Source organism: Pelmatolapia mariae, linkage group LG22 (assembly GCF_036321145.2).
Source record: "Pelmatolapia mariae isolate MD_Pm_ZW linkage group LG22, Pm_UMD_F_2, whole genome shotgun sequence".
NCBI classification, from domain to species: Eukaryota; Metazoa; Chordata; class Actinopteri; order Cichliformes; family Cichlidae; genus Pelmatolapia; species Pelmatolapia mariae.
The window spans coordinates 32,365,052-32,383,652 of record NC_086245.2 but is presented as its reverse complement, the minus strand read 5'-3'; the positions used below and the strand labels follow the sequence as shown (position 1 = coordinate 32,383,652).

At 39.6% G+C, this 18,601-nt stretch overlaps 2 protein-coding genes across 11 annotated transcripts in view; one reads left to right on the top strand and one right to left on the bottom strand.

Moving 5' to 3' along the window:
- Positions 1-1,357: 1,357 nt before the first annotated feature.
- On the top strand, positions 1,358-12,307 carry si:ch211-152p11.4 (regulator of G-protein signaling 8). 2 transcript variants are annotated; one of them, XM_065469932.1, is made up of 6 exons: positions 1,358-1,597; positions 2,706-3,238; positions 4,989-5,038; positions 5,293-5,426; positions 9,963-10,129; positions 11,656-12,307. In XM_065469932.1, the coding sequence occupies exons 2-6, from the start codon at positions 2,747-2,749 to the stop codon at positions 11,824-11,826; spliced, it is 1,014 nt and encodes a 337-aa protein (XP_065326004.1). In that variant the 5' UTR covers positions 1,358-1,597; positions 2,706-2,746; the 3' UTR covers positions 11,827-12,307. The 2 variants fall into 2 exon arrangements, with proteins under 2 accessions (XP_065326004.1, XP_065326003.1); XM_065469931.1 differs by having other exon boundaries at positions 2,669-3,238.
- A 1,861-nt stretch (positions 12,308-14,168) lies between these two features.
- Positions 14,169-18,601, bottom strand: part of atat1 (alpha tubulin acetyltransferase 1) — a 29,683-nt gene continuing 25,250 nt past the window's right edge. For 2 of the 9 annotated variants that reach the window (XM_065471388.1, XM_065471389.1), the window contains exons 11-12: positions 18,353-18,434; positions 14,169-17,643 (exon numbers count right to left, since the gene is read on the bottom strand). In XM_065471388.1, the coding sequence (XP_065327460.1) occupies positions 17,355-17,643; positions 18,353-18,434 (371 nt within the window). In that variant the 3' untranslated portion in view covers positions 14,169-17,354. Of the gene's footprint in view, positions 17,644-18,352; positions 18,435-18,601 lie in introns of those variants that run through there. The other 7 variants (XM_065471390.1, XM_065471398.1, XM_065471393.1 and 4 more) reach the window with 5 other exon arrangements.

Here is an 18,601-nt window from a genome sequence, read left to right as displayed (position 1 = left end):
AAATATACATTTTTGCACTCTCTGGTCAACTGACTCAGTGACTCAAATGACTCAAGAAACCCGATTCACTTTGGTGAGTGACTCATTAAAACTCGATTCAGTAAAAAGAATCGAATTTATCATCACTACAGGGAATCCCCCGCCGCCCCGCCCTCTCCTCACTGTGCCGCAAGCAGCAGGCGCACCTGGCAAACGGAGGGCGCCCTTACTCCCAGCAAATGGGCGATAGAAAACCGATCGGTGCCTGTGCCATTCCCAATATGCGCTGGCATGATGTCGGGGCAGCATGAGTACCAGCAATGTTTTGTTTTTTTTGTTTTTTGCCGATGCCCGTGATGCCGCCCCGGGCAACCGCCCGTGTCGCCCGTATCAAAAACCGCTAATGCCTAAACCAACCAATAACCAAACCACATAACTCCTGCGTCATCCACCCGCTAAACACAACGCAACAAGAGGCAAAACTTTCTCGGAATTTCCGTAGTCCTTTCAAAGTAAAAGCTATGTAGCGCCTCACAGATTGATTCGTGCCAATTTTGTCTGTCTTGGAGGAAAAAACACATTCTGGCAGCTGGAAGCGGCCATTCGCCTCTGACCTCAGCCTTCAGTATCATCGGCTATTCCCCCAGAGAACTGCTGCTCACTGGATAGTTTCTATGTTTCAGACCATTCCCTGTAAACCATTCGCTTGTTTAGAAAGTCCTAATCAGCAGTCTCTGTAATACACTGTACCAACAGCCATGCCATGTCCAGACTCACAAAGTCTTGAGGCTTGAGCAGGCCATCGTGATTGTTTAGATATTTGCGTCATTCGGGCCAAATCATTTTGTAGCAATGCAAATCCAATGATGGATGTATGGTCTGCCTTTCTTCTCTTCTGACTGGGTGATTGGAGCTTAATTAAAGTGCGAAAGAAATCATATAATTTAAGAACACAGGGTGTTTTCTTACTTGGTCCTTTCACTGAGCCAGATCCTTTCGTTGTTACTTGACACAGATGCGTTTGAAGCGCCCGTTTTTTGGTTTTTTTTTTTAAATTGCGGTTTGTTTATTTGAAACAGAGGTTTGCGCTGCGTGGCGTAAAATACAGAATCCCGGAGGCTTCTACGGATCATTTTCAGCGTCTTAACCTTTTGAAACGCCCTTCCTTAGCAAACTTGTTTGAGATGATATTTGGCTGACTTGTCTCAGCTGCACCTCGGCAGTTCCGTCCTCTGAAGGGACCTCTGATAAAGTGTGACGGACAAGTTGAGGCAGGACTGAAGGTGTGGCAGCCGCAGTCGTGAGGAGGAGCACTCACTGTGTCGTGTAAGTGTCACGGAAGAAAACTTTATGGAACTTGTTGTGCTCTCGGTCTTGATTCCGCAAGACTTTTCTGTCGGTGAGCACTTGACTGTGTTGCAGAAGGATCTGAGTCAAGAACAGATCTGGGAGGGCTGTCGCAACAGGAACGTCGGAAGTTGGATATCGCGTTCTCTCGGACACCTGAAATCTGCATAGCTTAAAACCAGACTCGTCAGTTCATGGACATTTTCCCCTTGAGATCTGGAGGATTTTTGCTTTTGGCCATGGAGAGAGCTTAAGAATTATCGAGGAAGAGGTAAGTACACTGACAGAGCCCCGGCACTCCTTAACGATTTCAAATATCAATCAGCTGTCGTTTTTCTCAGAGCTGTGCTGAGCAAAGGTCTGGGAAGGCTGCATGGCATTAAGTCTCAGTATTAAACAGTACAATAGCAGCATTACAGTGGAAGATAAAAACCAGCGATAAAGTTCGTTGTTAAGTTAATATTCATGGACAATTTCAACTGGAAAAAGACTAAACCTCAGTTCTAGGAAATGTTGCCAAGTCAGAAATGTGGAAATTAATTATTGACAAATTTGATTGAGTTTGTCTGTCGTACACGTGTATAAGACTGTTTTTATATGACTTCTAGATCGCCTGGTTATACTTTTAATGGTCAGAAACACTTGACTTGCTTTATTTGCGGTTGTGCAGAATAGGCCAAAGAGTAGTTAAACATTAAAAGTATTAAGATAAGAAAAAGAGACTTCCTTTAAATTTAAGCGAGACTACTGAGACTAAATTCCAGCTACGGCACCAGTGTCAGACTTTTATAATAGTTCCAGATTTGTGAGAAGGAAATAAAAATGAAAGTACTCTTTGTGTTTTCTTGTTCCCCAGCATATAGGCATTATTTATATGCCTCTAAATCCCTAAACTTTTTGAATTAATATTCACTGGATGTGAATATTTTATGAAGAGCATTTATACATTTTGATGAGGGAAGTCTGTCTCTGGTAAATGGACCTCCACTATGTTTTCCAGAGAAACAGTTTAGGAATATTTTGAGGCACATTTGCTTGTCGTCCAAACTCCCCAGATTCCCAATCTCATTGGCTAATTATGCAGTGCCCTGAAACATGCCCAGTGCACAGAGGACCCTACATTTAACCAATAGAGCCAGAAGGTTCCTCTCCCAGTGTCCTGGTGTCAGACAGCCATTCATAGTAGAAATGATAATAAGGAGAGTTGCCTGTGTGAGCCATTTTTTTTTCTTTTCTAATTGTCCAATTTTATCACCTTTTCCCCAACCCTAATCTTCCCCCGCATATTTCTGTGCTTCATTTCTGGTCTGATCTCTTTGTGCCCCTTTTTACTTATTTCTAGCTTTTACTGCTTTATTTTCTTCCAATCTTTTTTGCAGCACCTCCTTTTCCATTCTTCATCACTTCTAATACAGCTGCAATGCGTAGATTCAGCTCTGAGGGTTCTCTCCTTGATCTTGACTTCCCGACATGGAAAAAAGTGGCACTGAAGAACTCAGATTCTGGACAAGACCACGAGTCTGGCACCTACACACTACACTTGCAGGATGATGAGCTGGCTGGGAAATCAGGTCGCCTGACTCCCATCATCCAGGAGCCCACGGAGAGTCCGGGTGAGATGACGAAGAATGAGCTGACTCGGGAGCACAGCGTGAGTGCAGAGAACCTGTGCGAGCTGAGTAAACTGGAAAAGAGCCAGCTCAGAGGTTGTCTCATCAGTCAAGGCAGCAGGGCTTATAGTGACAGTCAGCTGGCCCCAGCTGTGCAGGGCAGCACTGAGAGCATGGAGAAAGCCGATCTGCCTCCATCGTCGCCTTCGTCCTCTTCCGGCTCCTTTAAGATGGAGCACAGACACCAACAGAGAGACAGACTGTCAGCTGCTAAGCTGCACATCAAGAGTCTTTTTGCACAGGTGCAGTAAATGACATTTCTATTTTGTTTCTATGCTGTGTTTTCGTGCAGTTGGTACTTTAACAGATTACACCCTCTAAATGTTGTTGTAGATTTTTAGAGGAAGAAAAGCATTGCCACCTTCAAAACCCCCAAACTGTACATTTACCCATCCTCTAAACTCCTCATATCCCAGTCTAACTGGCTAATTGCAGTGTTTTCCAACCTACAGAACACAAATGATCCTTTTCAGGTGTCCTGGTGCCAGATGTAATGTTTTTGGTGTCATGAGGGGACGTACACAATGTCTTACCAGCTTTAAACACTTTAGTAATTTTGATCCTGTTTTTCACTTGGAGAGGTTTGTAAGTGACAGGATGGCTTAAGTCAAACTGTCACTTTAGAGAGTTATACATTTCAAATAAGCAGATGTGGTGTTCAGAAATATCACAATGTACACACTGAAATGTTAGCAAACAGCAAGTTGTTTACATTGCCAGCAGAAACATAGCAATAGCAGCTGAATAGTACATCTGTTGTCTGAAATTCCCTTTTTCCCATAAATTCAGTATGATAGAAAAGTAAGAGGAAATAAAAGTCTTTGAAAATAATCGAGACTGTCTCTAATCAGTGTCCCAAATTCCCAATCTGTTCTAGGATCTGTGTAAGCTTGTGCAGTAGATGACAATAAGAAAATGAAAATGGCTATGGTCACATGCACATAGTCTCTCCATTCTGTTTGGCATAATTATGATCATGGCTCAACTGTTCAAATGGAACATCTTCTGGATATCTATTGTCTATTTAGTTTACTTATTGCCCTCATGTGCACAATGCTGCTCTTCATTCTTTATGAATTTGCATTAAAAACAACCCACATGGGTCCAGTTTTTCACTCATGGGGTTTTCTATTTGTACATGAAGGTAGATATAACTGAATTTGAATAACTGAACTGTAAACTCAATGAAACAAATACAGAAACACTCAGTTTGGCAGGGCATCACTAATTTTCTTTTAATTAAAATGCATAATTTGCTACTGCAGTGCTGGAACTTTCCTGACACTAGAAACTATATGTTAATAGACAAGTGGAGATTATAGTAGAAGTACACAGCTGAAGAAAATGCACTGAAATTGAGCCTGGTTCTGCCAGATGTTTCTTCCTGTGAAAATGAAGTTTTTCCTTCCCACTGTTGCAAATTTTGTGCTCAAAGGGTATTGTTTGATTGCTGGGTTTTTCTCTGAATTACTGTAAATATACAATATATTAAGCACCTTGAGGCGACTGTTTGGTGATTTGGTGCTACATAAATAAAACTGAAATGATACTTTTAATTGGGTCTGCCTTAAGTAGACTTTTTGGAAAAAAGTTATGTTAATATTTTTATTCCCTTTAAATATTTCAGTTTAAAGTGGAAAGGTCTACTGTAATAATTAGTGTTGACTGGAAGCAGGATATTGAGTAGTGCAATAAATTGACTTTACAACAATATATATTTTATTTTGAGATATTTTAATCCAAACCACACAGGCTGCTTTAGTGTGAAATGACTAAAGAATTGAAAATAAGACAAAATTGTTTTGTTTGCAAGGTTCCAAGTGCATCAGATATGCATGTGTCTTCTGTTTTAGCTTCAGTCTTGTTCTGTTTACGGCCTCTAAACAGTCACTGTTGTTCAGTTGAGCTGTTTAAAGCTGCTGAGGTCTGGAACAACTTTCAACAAATGGTGAAAAAGGTTAACTCCAGTTTACTGTGTGGTTTCTGTTTCAGAGTCCTCATTCGTCAAACTCCAACCTGGCCAATACAGAACAAAAAGACAGGTGAGAACATGGTTTATTTTGTTAGTTCTGGTAAGTGTAGAAATAAACCCTCCCCAAATTGATTTTGTTTATCTTAGGCTCACTTTCAGGGTCTCTCTGATTCTGAAAGTGAGTCGGTGCTTATCTTAATGTTATAAGAATGTTGTGAAGGTATGCCTTGATCTGATGTTTATTTCACTGACAGTGTTATCTTTGCTACCATCTCCTCTGACACGCCTTGACTCTCTCTGTTACCATCTTTTCCTGTATCATAGTGCTAAAGAGAGAAGGTCTCGCCTTGTATTCATGCATCAGTGGAGTCAAGTGGGTCACAGTAGGAAGAGGAAGTATAATCGAGATGAGCTGGAAAAATGGGCCGAGTCCTTAAATGCCCTGCTGGGAAGTCCAAGTAAGTCCTGCTTTTTTTCTGAGTTTTGGGTCTTATACTTGACATTTTAAGCAGAAAACATTCTGACTGTAAATTGCTGAACTTGTATTCCTTTTAATTTAGAGGAATAGAAAGAAATGTCTTTAGGGGGATGGCTGAAGCACAGAAGGAAGTGCGTGTCTTCTACTAATCAGAGGGTTGGTGATTTGATCTGCATGCCAAAGTATCCTTGACATCCACACCATAGTGCATGCATCTCACTCTGTGTTCATCAGTCTCATCCATCCACTATAAATGCTAGAGTGTGTGAATGTTGGATAGAAAGCACTTAGGCGCAGAAAAAAATTGCGTGTGTGTGTGTGTGTGAATAGGTTAATGAGCCATGCTGTATAAAGTGCTTTGGGTGCCCAAGTAGAATAGAAAAAAAGCTATATTTACAAAAAAAAAAAACCCCAGCACAAATTCTCACTTACTTACAGGTCATAAGTACAGGGAATTTAACATTTTCTTTTTTTTTAAAAAAAGAAGAAGAAGTAAAAGTGGGCGGACAATCTAACAAGCCCTGAGCACGCCCGATCTCGTCCATTTACCATTTATATAGTTTTTCAGATGAAACACACAGCTCATTAAGTATTTTATTTCAGAGTTCAGTTGGTTTTATCCAATTAGGCTGCCTATTTTGTTTCCTTAACTTAGGGTCAACCAAGATGCTGCCTTAGTGGTTTTCCTTGTACTCAGAAGTTCCTTGTTTCAGTTCTGAAAGCAAACCAGGATGTTATGCATTTAAAAATGAAGACTAGAGTTGGGTAAAATCCTCTGGAGTCTATACACTGTTGGAGTAGAGCCAGCAGAGAGAAGATGAACTCTTAAAGTTAATACATGGAAAAATCATTTAGGGACAAGTTGTTGATCAGGAGGTGTGACAGACAGACTGAAGCATCACGGGACTGAATGACACTGAGGAAAGTCATTAGAAGGATGTCTGATGTCAGAAATTAATGAAAATAATTTTGGCAGTGTGGGAAAGAGGAAATGCTGGAGTAGCCAATGAAAAAGAATTCCCAGTGGGAAAAGAAGTGTTGGGGGAAAATCTTGCCCGCTGAATGGTCACCAGAGTTTCATTTATACTCCAGAGGTTGAATCCCCAAATTCTTGGCGACCTGCACACCTTTCTTTTGGCCCTGCTATCAGACTTACACATCACTCTTGCACTGGGGAAACATTCAAGTCAGATGACCACATCACCCTGATAGGACACTGACAGTCGTCGTGCATTTTTGCTTTCTCCATAACTTGTGCTGCACGTCTTACTTGAGGACAGACGTGACATTTTTAGTTCCACTACAAGTTAGAGTCTACGCCCTAGACCAGCGGTCCCCAAGCTTTTTTGCACCACTGACCATTTTAATGTCAGACAATGTTTTCATGGACCGGCCTTTAAGGTGTCGCGGATAAATACAACAAAATAAAATGATATGACCAAGACAAAAACTGTGGCATTTTGTAAATATAATAATAAACGCAAATTCACTGTGTAATTGTGTAACTTTATTAGCAGCGTCCTCCTGAAATGCACCAACAACACTGAGAGTAACATCCCTCTCTCTGCCCCTTAATGCTCTCTGGCTGCTATGGTAACACGTAAATATTTCTTTCAAAATAAGAAACAAGAAACACAACTACAACATGGGAAAAGACCCAGGGAAACTGAGTTAAGGATAAAAAACCTGAAAACCATAGATTACCATAGATTAACCCTCGCTGCCCGGTACCAAACAACTCACGGCCCGGGGGTTGGGGACCGGAATAATACTGTTAAAAAAGCAAAATGGATCAGAGATTCCTGGTAGCATTGGGAAAAGTAATAAAAGGCCACCTCCTCGTTGGCTAATGAGCAACCAAACTTTACACACAGGTACATTTTAGTCTGCTGAAGATTTTTATTTGTATCAGATATGTCACCATGTTACTTAGCAACCATCTAGCAAATGGCTATAATGACCTGTTTCTTTTCCCTGCAACACGTCGCAAAAGCATCCTAATTTCATGACAATAACTTTTCATTTATATCCACAAAGGCTGAATTAAACACAATTGTAATGTTGTTATGTTGCCTAGCAACCACCTAGCAATAGGCTAAAATTACCCTTTTTTAATTTAATCATCTACAACATCTTATGAAACCTCTGTATCATTTTCATTTCATGGTTAACAGCATAGAAAGACACGTACGAGTGAATTAAAATAAAAGCCCCTTTATTATTCTTCCAAACCTACTTTGAGTGCCTGTATTTTGGAAAAATTAATGCCATTTTTGACTGTTATATACATTTTTTTTTCTTTTTTCTATGGGTGCTGCTTGGTTTGAGGACACCAGCAATACTCCTGTTACTTCATTTACATATCAGAGATTACACTTTGCTTAAATTAAATAATCCACTGCTTCCCTGGATCCTTGCCACAAGGCGATTTGTTTTCCTTCATTCACAATTTAACCCTTGCAGTAATCATTTTCAGGATGACAGTGCAGCTGTGGGAGTTGCCATTTATTGCATTCTTGTTTAACAGGTACTAATAATGTAAACTCTGGAAAAATGAAAGAATTGTATTCAGATTTAAAGAAATACAATAAGAAAGTATTTTCTTTATATACTTCAAATTGCAGCAGGGTAACTTGACAATGAGAATGATACTTTAGCTTTTGCACTTGAGTGTAAAAGGTCGGTCCTTACTCTTTGTGAGATTCTGACCTGAACCCTATCCTGTGACATTTCAGTGTCTCACAACTTCTGCCTTGAAGGCATGTTTGCGCAACAAAAAAAATCAAATGTTTCTCAAGTTTTTAAGCTGAATCGATGTCGACATCTGGTCTGACGTCAGTGACCCCTGTGTGTTGCTAAAAGTGCAGCACTTACCCTAACCCTGCTGCTTCTATGAATAGAATAGATAGTAAACACCAAGATGGTTATAAATCACAGCTGTTTCAAAGTCTGTCTAAAGGCTTGAGAATGTTTGACTTCCTTGATATTAACAAGGGTTCTGGGTTTAATGGTGCATGCAGGGGAAGCATGTATGTCCGCACAGGCAAATTCCTGAATCCTGTTTCTTGGTAGTATGCTTTGTGCTGGTGTCGTCTATCGTTTTCACCCATTCAAGAAAAGCAGGGCATGTCCCGATGAAACCCTTTGATAACACCGATGCCGTTACAGCATATTCTGAATGCCACAGAATGTTTCCATTCATTTTTTTTTTCTTGTCACGTCACTTTCCTCGTCATCATGTGCACTACCCAGTCTGACAAAATTATAGAAGTGACTAAATTACTCAGGATTTCAGCCTTGGGCGATGTCTTTGTGTACATTATTCAAAGGAAGGTTGTGCCAGTAATCTGACCAGCCTACTACACTTATTGGGCAGTTAAGTCAAGGCTACAGTGAAGGTTTCTAAAGGAGAACTTTTGTGGTAACTGGATAGGTTCTATGCAAAGCCTATTCAGGCAGATCAAAAGTGAGCATGCTATCAGAAAAATCAAGCTTTGCTGACAGAGAGAGAACCCCCCCCCCCCCAACAAACAAACAAACAAACAAAATACTGCAATGCAGATACAGAATTTCTTAAATTAAAAATAAAATCTGCAAAACTAAAATAACTGATCCATGCAGTCTGAGTCCTGCTGTGATTAAAAGAAAAGACTGTAACAAGAGATGATGTCAGGTTGTGTCACAAAAATGTCTAAATGTCAGATTATCATCTTGCTTTTAAAACGTCTCCTCCGTGTCCCCCAGCTTGTTCAAAGTTGAACACTATTACTTCAAATTGACTCACCACAGTCATCATTTATAATTAATATTTTATCATAATTAACAATTAAATTAAATGTTGAAAAGAATAAAATAAAAAGTTGACGCCTAACAATAACAGCACTCCAGCCTTATGGCACATGTCTTAGCAAATGACCACTCTGTGTAATTGTATATAATGTGAAGTGCTCTTTGTATTTCTGTCAGTGGTCATGGTTCACCATTTATTATAAATGTAAAGGTATTATTACCATTTTTAGTTTGTAATGGAACATTTTTAATAAGTGTAAAGCCGTTGTTCTAGCTGGAGCTGCGAAAGAAAGAAATCCAGTAGCTCTCAGCAGCAGACCCAGATCCCACATTTAACTAGTGTTTATCTGTTGTCTTTAAATGACAAAAAGGGGGGCAAAATGTGAACAGCTGTTTTGAAGCCATTATAAACCCCATCAAGCAGTTAATGAGTTTGTATAAGTGGGCTAAGTGGTATGATCCTCTCGATGGTAGGGAGGAATAACAAGACATCACATTTGACCATGCCAAAAATCAAAGAGATCATGTGGTATGTTTATGACATTTCTAACCTTCAGTAGTATGTTCACATGGAAAAAAAAAAAGAAAAAAGTAGAGCTGGGTCGCTTTCTCTAGTCTTCCTTTTAGGCATGATAAAGTGTTTCTGTGTTCTGTGCTATAAGATACATAAATTGATGTTGCACGGGGTGGTAAGGCTCACTTGTCCTCCTCCTCCTCTTCCTGGCAGCTGGTGTTTCAGTATTTGGAGCATTCCTGCGCTCTGAGTTCAGCGAGGAGAACCTGCAGTTCTATCTAGCCTGTGAGCGGTACAAACATTCGTCCACCAACTTCAGCCTGCAAAGGAGAGCCAAAGACATCTGCGCAACCTATATCCAGCCAGCAGCCCCCCGGGAGGTACACATGTTCATACTCAGTCTTACTGGTTGCACTGAAAGCTAAACTGGGCAGCCTGTCTTCTTGGAACAGGAATTGTAATTGAAGTCCTGTTTATTTTTTCCTCTTTCTGCATTGCCAACTGTTTTACTGCTCAGAGTCTCCCTGTGTTATCAAGAAGCTTGTGTGGGTGGTTCAGATTTGACGTTATAGCATTCCATCAATAGTTGCATTAATGTGGAGCTGTTTTTTTGTTTTGTTTTGTTTTTTTTTTCCCCTTCCTCCACTAATAGAGACATTTTTCCCCACAGCATGAGATTATATGTGTGGCAGTAGCTGAATTTAAAGGACCAAATACTGTGGAGAAAAAAAAATATTCAGTTGCTTCTCCAGCAAGATGCACAGTAGGTAAACTCCAAAAGTAAAATGTCAGTATGAATGTGAACAGTGTGGATGACTTTTGATGTGATTCAGGGGATGCCATTAATTTAGCATTAGCACTGGAACTTTAACAAAGCGATCTTTTCTGTCTAGTTGAAGGTATTTATGCCAGGAAGAAGAGAACTGCACTTGTTAAAGTTTATTAACGGAAAGACGACTGTCCAGGAATCAAACTGCGCTTTATGTTGGCGAGCTCAAAGAATACTCACTGAAAAAGTAGGAAGACCTAAATTACATGACTTAACACCTAACCACTACAAGATAAAGGTTATATGCAAAGCCCAAAAAGTTGTAGGCCACCATATCAGTCAAAAATGTGGACATTTCTACACTGAAGAATAAAGAAACAGTGTTAACAAAGTAAAAGGAGCATAAGCTACAAAGCAGCTGGCTTTTGTGTTGATAACTATGAATGAAATCTTGTAAGTTAACATGTGCTAGCAGCAGATTTGGAAAACCCAAATGCATCAAGTCTGTGCTGAAGCTCAATTCTGAGGTGGAAAAACGAATAAAACACAAACACGATCACAGTGCCATGTCAACCTAATTCGGAAAGTGCTCCTCTGTTCTGGGAGTATTCATACACACCGAAATCATGCACTGTGTACTGTGCCACTCACTGATCTTGGCAGATGCAGAGCTGCAGAAGGAATTCTGAGGATGTGAGGTTATCTGTAAAGCTTGCATAAGTTCTATACATTTCTTTGTCACAGACGCATGCTAATAATTATCTCTGTAATGTTTAAGGGATGTCTGCTTAATGAAGGAACTTTGTTCATTATCAGCTTTGCATGCTCTTCATTCTTTCCACCATCTTCATGAACTCTTCACCTGGAGACTTTGAGCAGTCTTGCTAAGCATTTGTTGGCTGGTTTTCCTTCAGTAACCTCAAGTTATTCCAAACCATTTCTACTGGAACAATGTTGATGATACAGCACCCATCATTGTGCTACCTGGTAATTAAGACTGAGGAAAAAAACAAATAGTCTTAAGTCAAATTCGATTTTGACGCCAATTTTTATCTATTTATTTTTTGGCTTGTCTTTCCATATAGTATTTGAATTGACCTTACGTGGCTATTGCACCATCACTGTGTCCTATTGCAGGTAAACCTGGACAGTAAGACCAGAGACCTGACGATCCAGCTGCTGCAGGCTCCCTCTCGTACCTCTCTGTCCCACGCACAGAAACGCATCTACTCACTTCTGGACACAGACTGTTACCCACGCTTCCTCCAGTCTGACGTCTACCTCTCCTTACTCCACGAGGCTGAATAGATGCCACACACTCTGAAGGAATTTGAGCCGTTCCAGAAACAACCACCTCCAAACTGTAAATTATAAAAGCTAACTATGCTGTCAAAAGATCGAGCTGCTGTGTATAAAGTGTGTTTAACCCCCCCCCCCCCGCGCCACACACACACGCACACACACACCCTGACGTCGTAGCTCAAATGTTAATAATAGTTGGACATTGTAAATAGAAATGTTGGTTACTGCAATTAAAATTTGGGGAAATGTGTTTTCACTGAGATGTTTTTGATGTTACAATGCTGGGATTTGGTTGGCCTACTTTAGGATTAAGACTGGAAACAGTTGGAAATGGCCAGCGTGCTTCTGTCCAGTCATACAAAATAATGAAGTGCTAAAGTTGAACCGCTACAGTGAGGCTGTCTGATTTGATGAAATCACTATGAGTCTGTTACACCGATGGCATCACCAACAAGTGAGACATTTTAACTTCTGTTAAATCACAAAATTTAAGAGGAGACCTCTCTAAAATCTGAAAACACCATTTTACTTTAGTTTCATATCATTCCAAATGGAAGGAATCTTGACAAATTTATCAAGACAGTTAAAGATCTTACACCAAACAATCCAGGCTGTTTTTTTTCTTTTGTTTTTTTGCACCCCACATGTGAGCTGTCATATCTACAGAGGCAGTATGTATGTTTTTACGATCATAAATAAATGTACAATAAATGATCTGAAAAAGAGAAAATATCCAGTTCTCTGGGCGAAATATGCCTTGTTGATGATGACAGACATCAGAGGAGAATGGCAAGACTGTGGAAACTGATAGGAAGGGAACAGTGACACAAAATGCCATGTGTTACAAGCAAGGTATGCAGATGAGAATCTCTGAATGTACACCACGTTGAACTTTGAAACAGATGGGCTACAATAGAAGAACACAGGGTGCCACTGCTGTCAGCTAAGAAGTAGTGAGTAGTACTGAGGCTACAACTCACATGGCCCCACCAAAGTTGGACAATTGAAAAATGCTGCTTAGTCTCCACATTTTGAATGGTAGGGTCAGAATTTGGCATAAATAACATAAAAGCATTGATCCATCCTACCGTTTATCAACGGTTCAGAGTGCAGGTGGTATAGTGATGTGAGGGATAACTTGTTGGCAATCTTTGGACCATTAGTACCAGCTGAGCATCATTTAAACATCATGACCTTATTGTTACTGACCATGTGCATCTTTTTATTACTACAGTGAACACATCACCTGATGGCTGCTTTCAGCAGGATTATACACCAAGTCACAAAGCCCAAATTACCTCATATTAATTCTTAAACATTACAATGAGTTCACTGTACTCAAACACAGTCACCAACCTCAAACCAATCGTGCACCTCTGGAATGTGGTGAAACAGGAGATTTGCATCATGGATGTGTAACAGCCAAATTTGCAACTGTGAGATGTTATCGTGTCATTTTGGAGCAAAATGTTTCCAGCATCTTGATTAATATGTACCATGGAGAAGTAAGACAGTTCTGAAGGCATCATCCTTCAGAACAATCATCCTGATACCAGCAAGCTATACCTAACAAAGTGGCCGGTAAGTGTATATACTAATATACTGTACCAACACAATTTTTGAGTCCAAGATTGTAACTTTACCACTTGTTACTAGTTTTTAAGAAGCAGCTACATTTGGCTCTAACAGAAAACCTCCACACATAAGACAAACATTTTCCTGAGAGCAGATCTCACTCTCCGAGTTTCCTCTGCTGCATGAAAGGGGAAAAACAAGTTCAGCAAGAATGAGCTCTTTGCTTGAAAGGTCAAAGAGTGTGAGATATTCAGAAGGCAAAGGTGAGAAACCTGAATAAACTGACTGGTGACTTAAATGGCTTCATGTCTATGGGAAATTTGAGTTGCTTTAGTCTCTAATGTTCTTTGTATTCCTACATAACTACTTTCTATTCCTCCTATTCCTACCTTGTAGCAAAGAGGTTCTTCCTTTGAATCCCAGTTGAGGTTTCTGTATTAGGTTTGCATGTTTTGGGTTTCCTCTCACAGTCCAAAGACCTGCATGTCAGGTGGTTCCAAATTGGTGCTTAAACTGTGTAAAATGAAGCGCTGTATGAATGTATGATTAAATTTGAGTACATTACATTGTGAGCCATGGAAAACAATAACTTTGTGCTATTTCTTAAATCTTACAGAATAGTTTGTTCTGGTGTGCTCGAACATTTCTTTAATTTGTGTTTAGCTGGACAGAACAAATATATTTTCAACTATCCTCTGCACACCAAGCACTTTATTATGGAGTTAAAGAGGTGAGGAGAACAGCATCAACTCAGTTATGAAGTAATTGGTATTTAACAGTTCCAGTCAGTTTTATGTTACTGCAGTGGCTGCAGCCATTCAAGCAAAGTGTCCTCACACATTGTCTATAAGACACAAACAAAGCCAGTAGTTCATAAACCTGTGCCTTAGTGTGCAGAGCAAGAGGGTCGAAATATTATGTTTTTTAAATCACATTTTTGAGTCCTCGTAGCTTCAAGAATACAAGAGAATACAAGACATATACAAAAAATTCTGCACTGAAAAACTATTTAAGCTCTGCAAACAACTCAGTGTTACACCCACTCCAAAGGGAATCTGATTTTTGTTTATCAGAATAGTCTTTTTAACCAACATTACTCATCAGTATCATGGAATATAGGTCCTGTGATGCTGCTCACAGTCTGCAAAACTGTTTGCTGACTGTATTTTTATACCAAGATCATCTTCTAGCCATGACGCCTTCTGGGTTAAAAGTGGACAATGTGGAGAATATACATTCATTTTACAGCTAGGCTGTACTGACTGGTGGTGTACCCTGCAAAACATGCGTGGCCAACAGAAGGCTTTCAGCTCAAACTTACACCTGTAAATGAAACGCTCTGGAGTTCAGTTGTTTTGCGATCACCGTGCTCACATCTGCATAAACTAACCGCACCAAGGGGGACATGAAGCAGGGTTCGATTTAAACAGAATAAACACTGTTGGTGTGAAAACACCCAGTCCAGCTTCTCCTGGGTGATCCAAGGTGTCCAATGGAGGGTAGTTATGGTGATCTTAATGACTATGAGATGCAGGTGAAATCTCTTGGGATTAATGTGTCCCAAAAGTCATATATTCGATTGTTGTGAATGTAGTTACCTGGGTTTATTCCTTGCAGCTGCAGTGGACGTCACTGTTGAACAAATTGCTGACCAGAGAGATGCTGATCCATCGAGCAGAATTACTAAATTCAGTTTACTTTTAGTGTTTACAGGTGCCAATTAACAACAGTTTTTTATATTGTATTGTACAGCATAGAAAGGATGTTTCTGTGAATTCTGTGACATGAGCTGAAGTCGTCAGTGCCAGCGAAATAGCAGCACTAATGTGAATCAATGCCAAGGGCCTTAGCCTCTTAGCTTTAATGATCTTCCTTAAGTAAAAGGGTAAAAAATGGCCCTCTCCCTCTGGATTTTGAAGATGGTTCATCTAAAAAAGTACCTCAAACAAATCCAGGAATTCATGGGACCACTGGGGAATTGTGTTTAAAAAGAAAACAGTCCTGTTAACATTTTCGCCTTGTCTTCCTCTGACAGTTTCCACTGTGTACATTCCAGTAATTCTGTGTCTTCCATCTGCTGATACTGTATGAATTATCATACTGCGCCTCTACCCTGGGTTTGGAAGCATTGTTTAAACACAATGTATAATATGAATTCTAGCTTTTTCTCATTTGGCTTAATTTATTCAGAAAAGACTAAGAGACAGATATAAATCCCAGATTCCGCTTCTTTTAAGTATGAACTCCAAAGCAGACTGACTCAACTAAAAAAAACAAAACAAAAAACAACAACAACAAAAAACAATCAAACAGAGACGTTATAAGTTCAGTTAAACCCAAGTAACAGGTTTTGGCATTAGGGTTTAAGCCCATTCTGATTGTTGGAATACTAAAGTTCATGGAAGTGTAAAAATGACAAAATAAGGATATATCGTGGTGTATATTGGCTTTATGGACCATTCTAACTAAAGTTTACATTACAGCAAAAATGTGTAAACTTTCTACACAATTTGTTTTCAATTCTGTCTGAAAAACCTGAAAATATATGTTTTGTCTCACAAACATTTCCATTATTTAATGAAAATCCGGTTACTGGAAAGTTGCAGGAAGCTCTATCCATGGGAGACTTCTTTAAGTCCAAAATAAATCAAAATGGAAAATTTGTTTTCAGCAGTTTTGCTTGATTTCTCCACAAATACATTGTTTCTGTTCTTTTTTAATTATTTGATTTTTGAACAAATATTAAAAATGACTAATTGTCTATTTCTGTGCTTTGTGCTTGTGGTTGAACTGTACCATTAGCACCCAGGGCAGTCTACAGACCATGTTTGCATGTTTAAGGATTTGTATTCTTACATGCAAGATCTGAAAAACACCAACATTGGTGTATGAGTTATCATTTTAAATACTGCCTGACACACATTACCCTGAGGGTATCTCATAAGTAATTACATGGTCTGATGTACTATGTACCCTGTCACCACATCTGAACCCAGTCAAACACCCAGGGGAGAATTTGGATTGATGTGTTACACACTCAACTCCATAACCATCAAATCTTTTGGAACGTCTTTTGGAAGACTGATACACATCCATCATTCCAGAGGCATGGAAAATCAATGCCAGGGTACAATGAAGCAGTTCTGAGAGAATCTGGCAGGCCAATGCTCGCTAAGACACTTCAACTTAAAGTAAGCAGTCACCAAAGGACACAGCAAGTAACCTGTCTGTACATCATGTCGTTATGTTACAGTCTGTGGCTGCATGTAGCTGTTACACATGTGCAAAACAGAAATGGAAAATTAAGAGTACTGTATCACTCGTTTTAAATATTTGTTAAAAAATGCAACAACCCAAATGTGATCAACTGAAAATTTAACATGCTATTATCCCATCCTATCCAATCTGTCCAAGTAATACAAGAAAATGGATGATGAAATTCTCAAATAAATTCCATTGGATTCATTTTGTTAATTAAATACAAAAGTCACTATGAACCAACATCACGTTAGTAACCTTTGTCTTATGCAATGTTTCCCTGAATTTATACAACAAAATAAGTGAACCTAACAACGCTCAGTGCGAAGGCTACTAAAATGAAAAACCTACCTGAGTTAGCTGGACCTGTCTTGCCAGTAACACCACTGACTTAATGGGCCAATTATTCAATTAGCAAGGATGCAGCCAGTCTGTTCTAGTTGACTAGAAAAGATGAGCTAAGTTGACAGCTGAAGAACTCATTTGGGAAACCAACTAAGACAGACATTATAATAGCCTTTCTAAAACCAGAAAGTCTGGAAGTGTATTTTTTTTCTGAACTGAACTTTGGGCACTTAAACTTCACAAAGAAATTGCTGCATCATGGGCTCTCAAACACTCAAAAGTCGGCTCAAACATGTCTGAAATCATTTTAGGCATCAAAATTTTGATAATGTTTAAAGTCTGTAATCATCACACATTCACCAGGGCCGGGTGCTCCTGTATTCCTGCTTCTGCTTCACCCACTGGGCAGTGTAGCAGTGCACCCCTACAGCCCATGACCTGTCTTCAACTCTGTCACTCTCCCACAACAGAGGTCTCTGGTTGCCTGCTGGAAGCTGTGAACTGTCCAGAACCTTCATCTCCTCTTCAGAACGACAGGATTCAGGATCTGTGCCCAGGTGTATTTCTCTCCTGTCTAAAGAGGTAGTGCTGCTTATGCAGTCCTTCTTGGATGTAGAGAGAGGTGGAAGCAAGACAGGCCAGTTCCTGGGTGAATGGGGAGTTGGTAAAAAGTTAAAAGTAAGGGCAGATGAAGAACTTTTGGTTGATATGAAACTGAACATTGCTCTTATCCGATTTCTTCATATCTATGGTTGTGTGTGAGGGCTGCTGTCACTCTGCTACCCACATGATGATTATATGTCACACTGTCTCATCAGCTACTCTTGTTATTGTGTTATTTGAGGAAGACAACTTTAATCATTTGCAACACTGCACCCACAATGTGAAATATCTGTACAACTTTGCTCAAAGCTGCTAAAAGCTCTGGTCGTCTGTGCGTAGATTCTTGTAGTCCATTAAGGAATTGAAGAGGCTCAGAAAGTCTCAAAGTCTTCAGATCTTTTTCCCTCATCATACTCGATTATTGTGTTGCCAACATTAATCAGATGTAGCATTTAATCCATGTGTCACCATGGATTTAATATTACATCAATAAGCTAATAGGAAAGTCTGGAGATGTGGTTGCATATTTGGTGCATAAAACATGTTCCAAGCATTTTAGAGAAAGAGTCCATCATATTCATCAGTCTGCCGGGATGTAATTCCAATTTAGGTATTTTTGTAATTGTGACAACAGACCCCTCTTATCACATTTTGAGGTGTTTCAACCCCACATCTGCACACTAAACCTCCTCATTTTCTTTTTTAATGCCTGCTAACCTCTAAAACAATCGGTGGATCAATGTGTGAATACCTGTTTTGTTGTGAGTGAATACTGTATCCCAATGTGTATGACTGATCCCCTACTGCTCTCAGACCTGAGGTGGCACATGGTGCTAACATGTGAGGAAAGGGAACAGATGAATAATAAAAAATAAAAATGAGAAATTGATGAAACACAGTTTACCCTAAAAAGAATATTTCTTATAATCTGCATTTTTGCTTTAGCAACAACATGACTGTGCCGACTTAACAACAATGGCCCAATGCTCAGTGCTCTGAG

Excerpts from the sequence above, each read along its gene's own strand:
- si:ch211-152p11.4 (XM_065469932.1), top strand. The coding sequence starts at position 2,747 with ATGCGTAGATTCAGCTCTGAGGGTTCTCTCCTTGATCTTGACTTCCCG. Across the intron at positions 3,239-4,988 it reads TCAAGAGTCTTTTTGCACAG|AGTCCTCATTCGTCAAACTC; the intron begins GTGCAGTAAATG and ends TTTCTGTTTCAG. Across the intron at positions 10,130-11,655 it reads AGCCAGCAGCCCCCCGGGAG|GTAAACCTGGACAGTAAGAC; the intron begins GTACACATGTTC and ends GTCCTATTGCAG.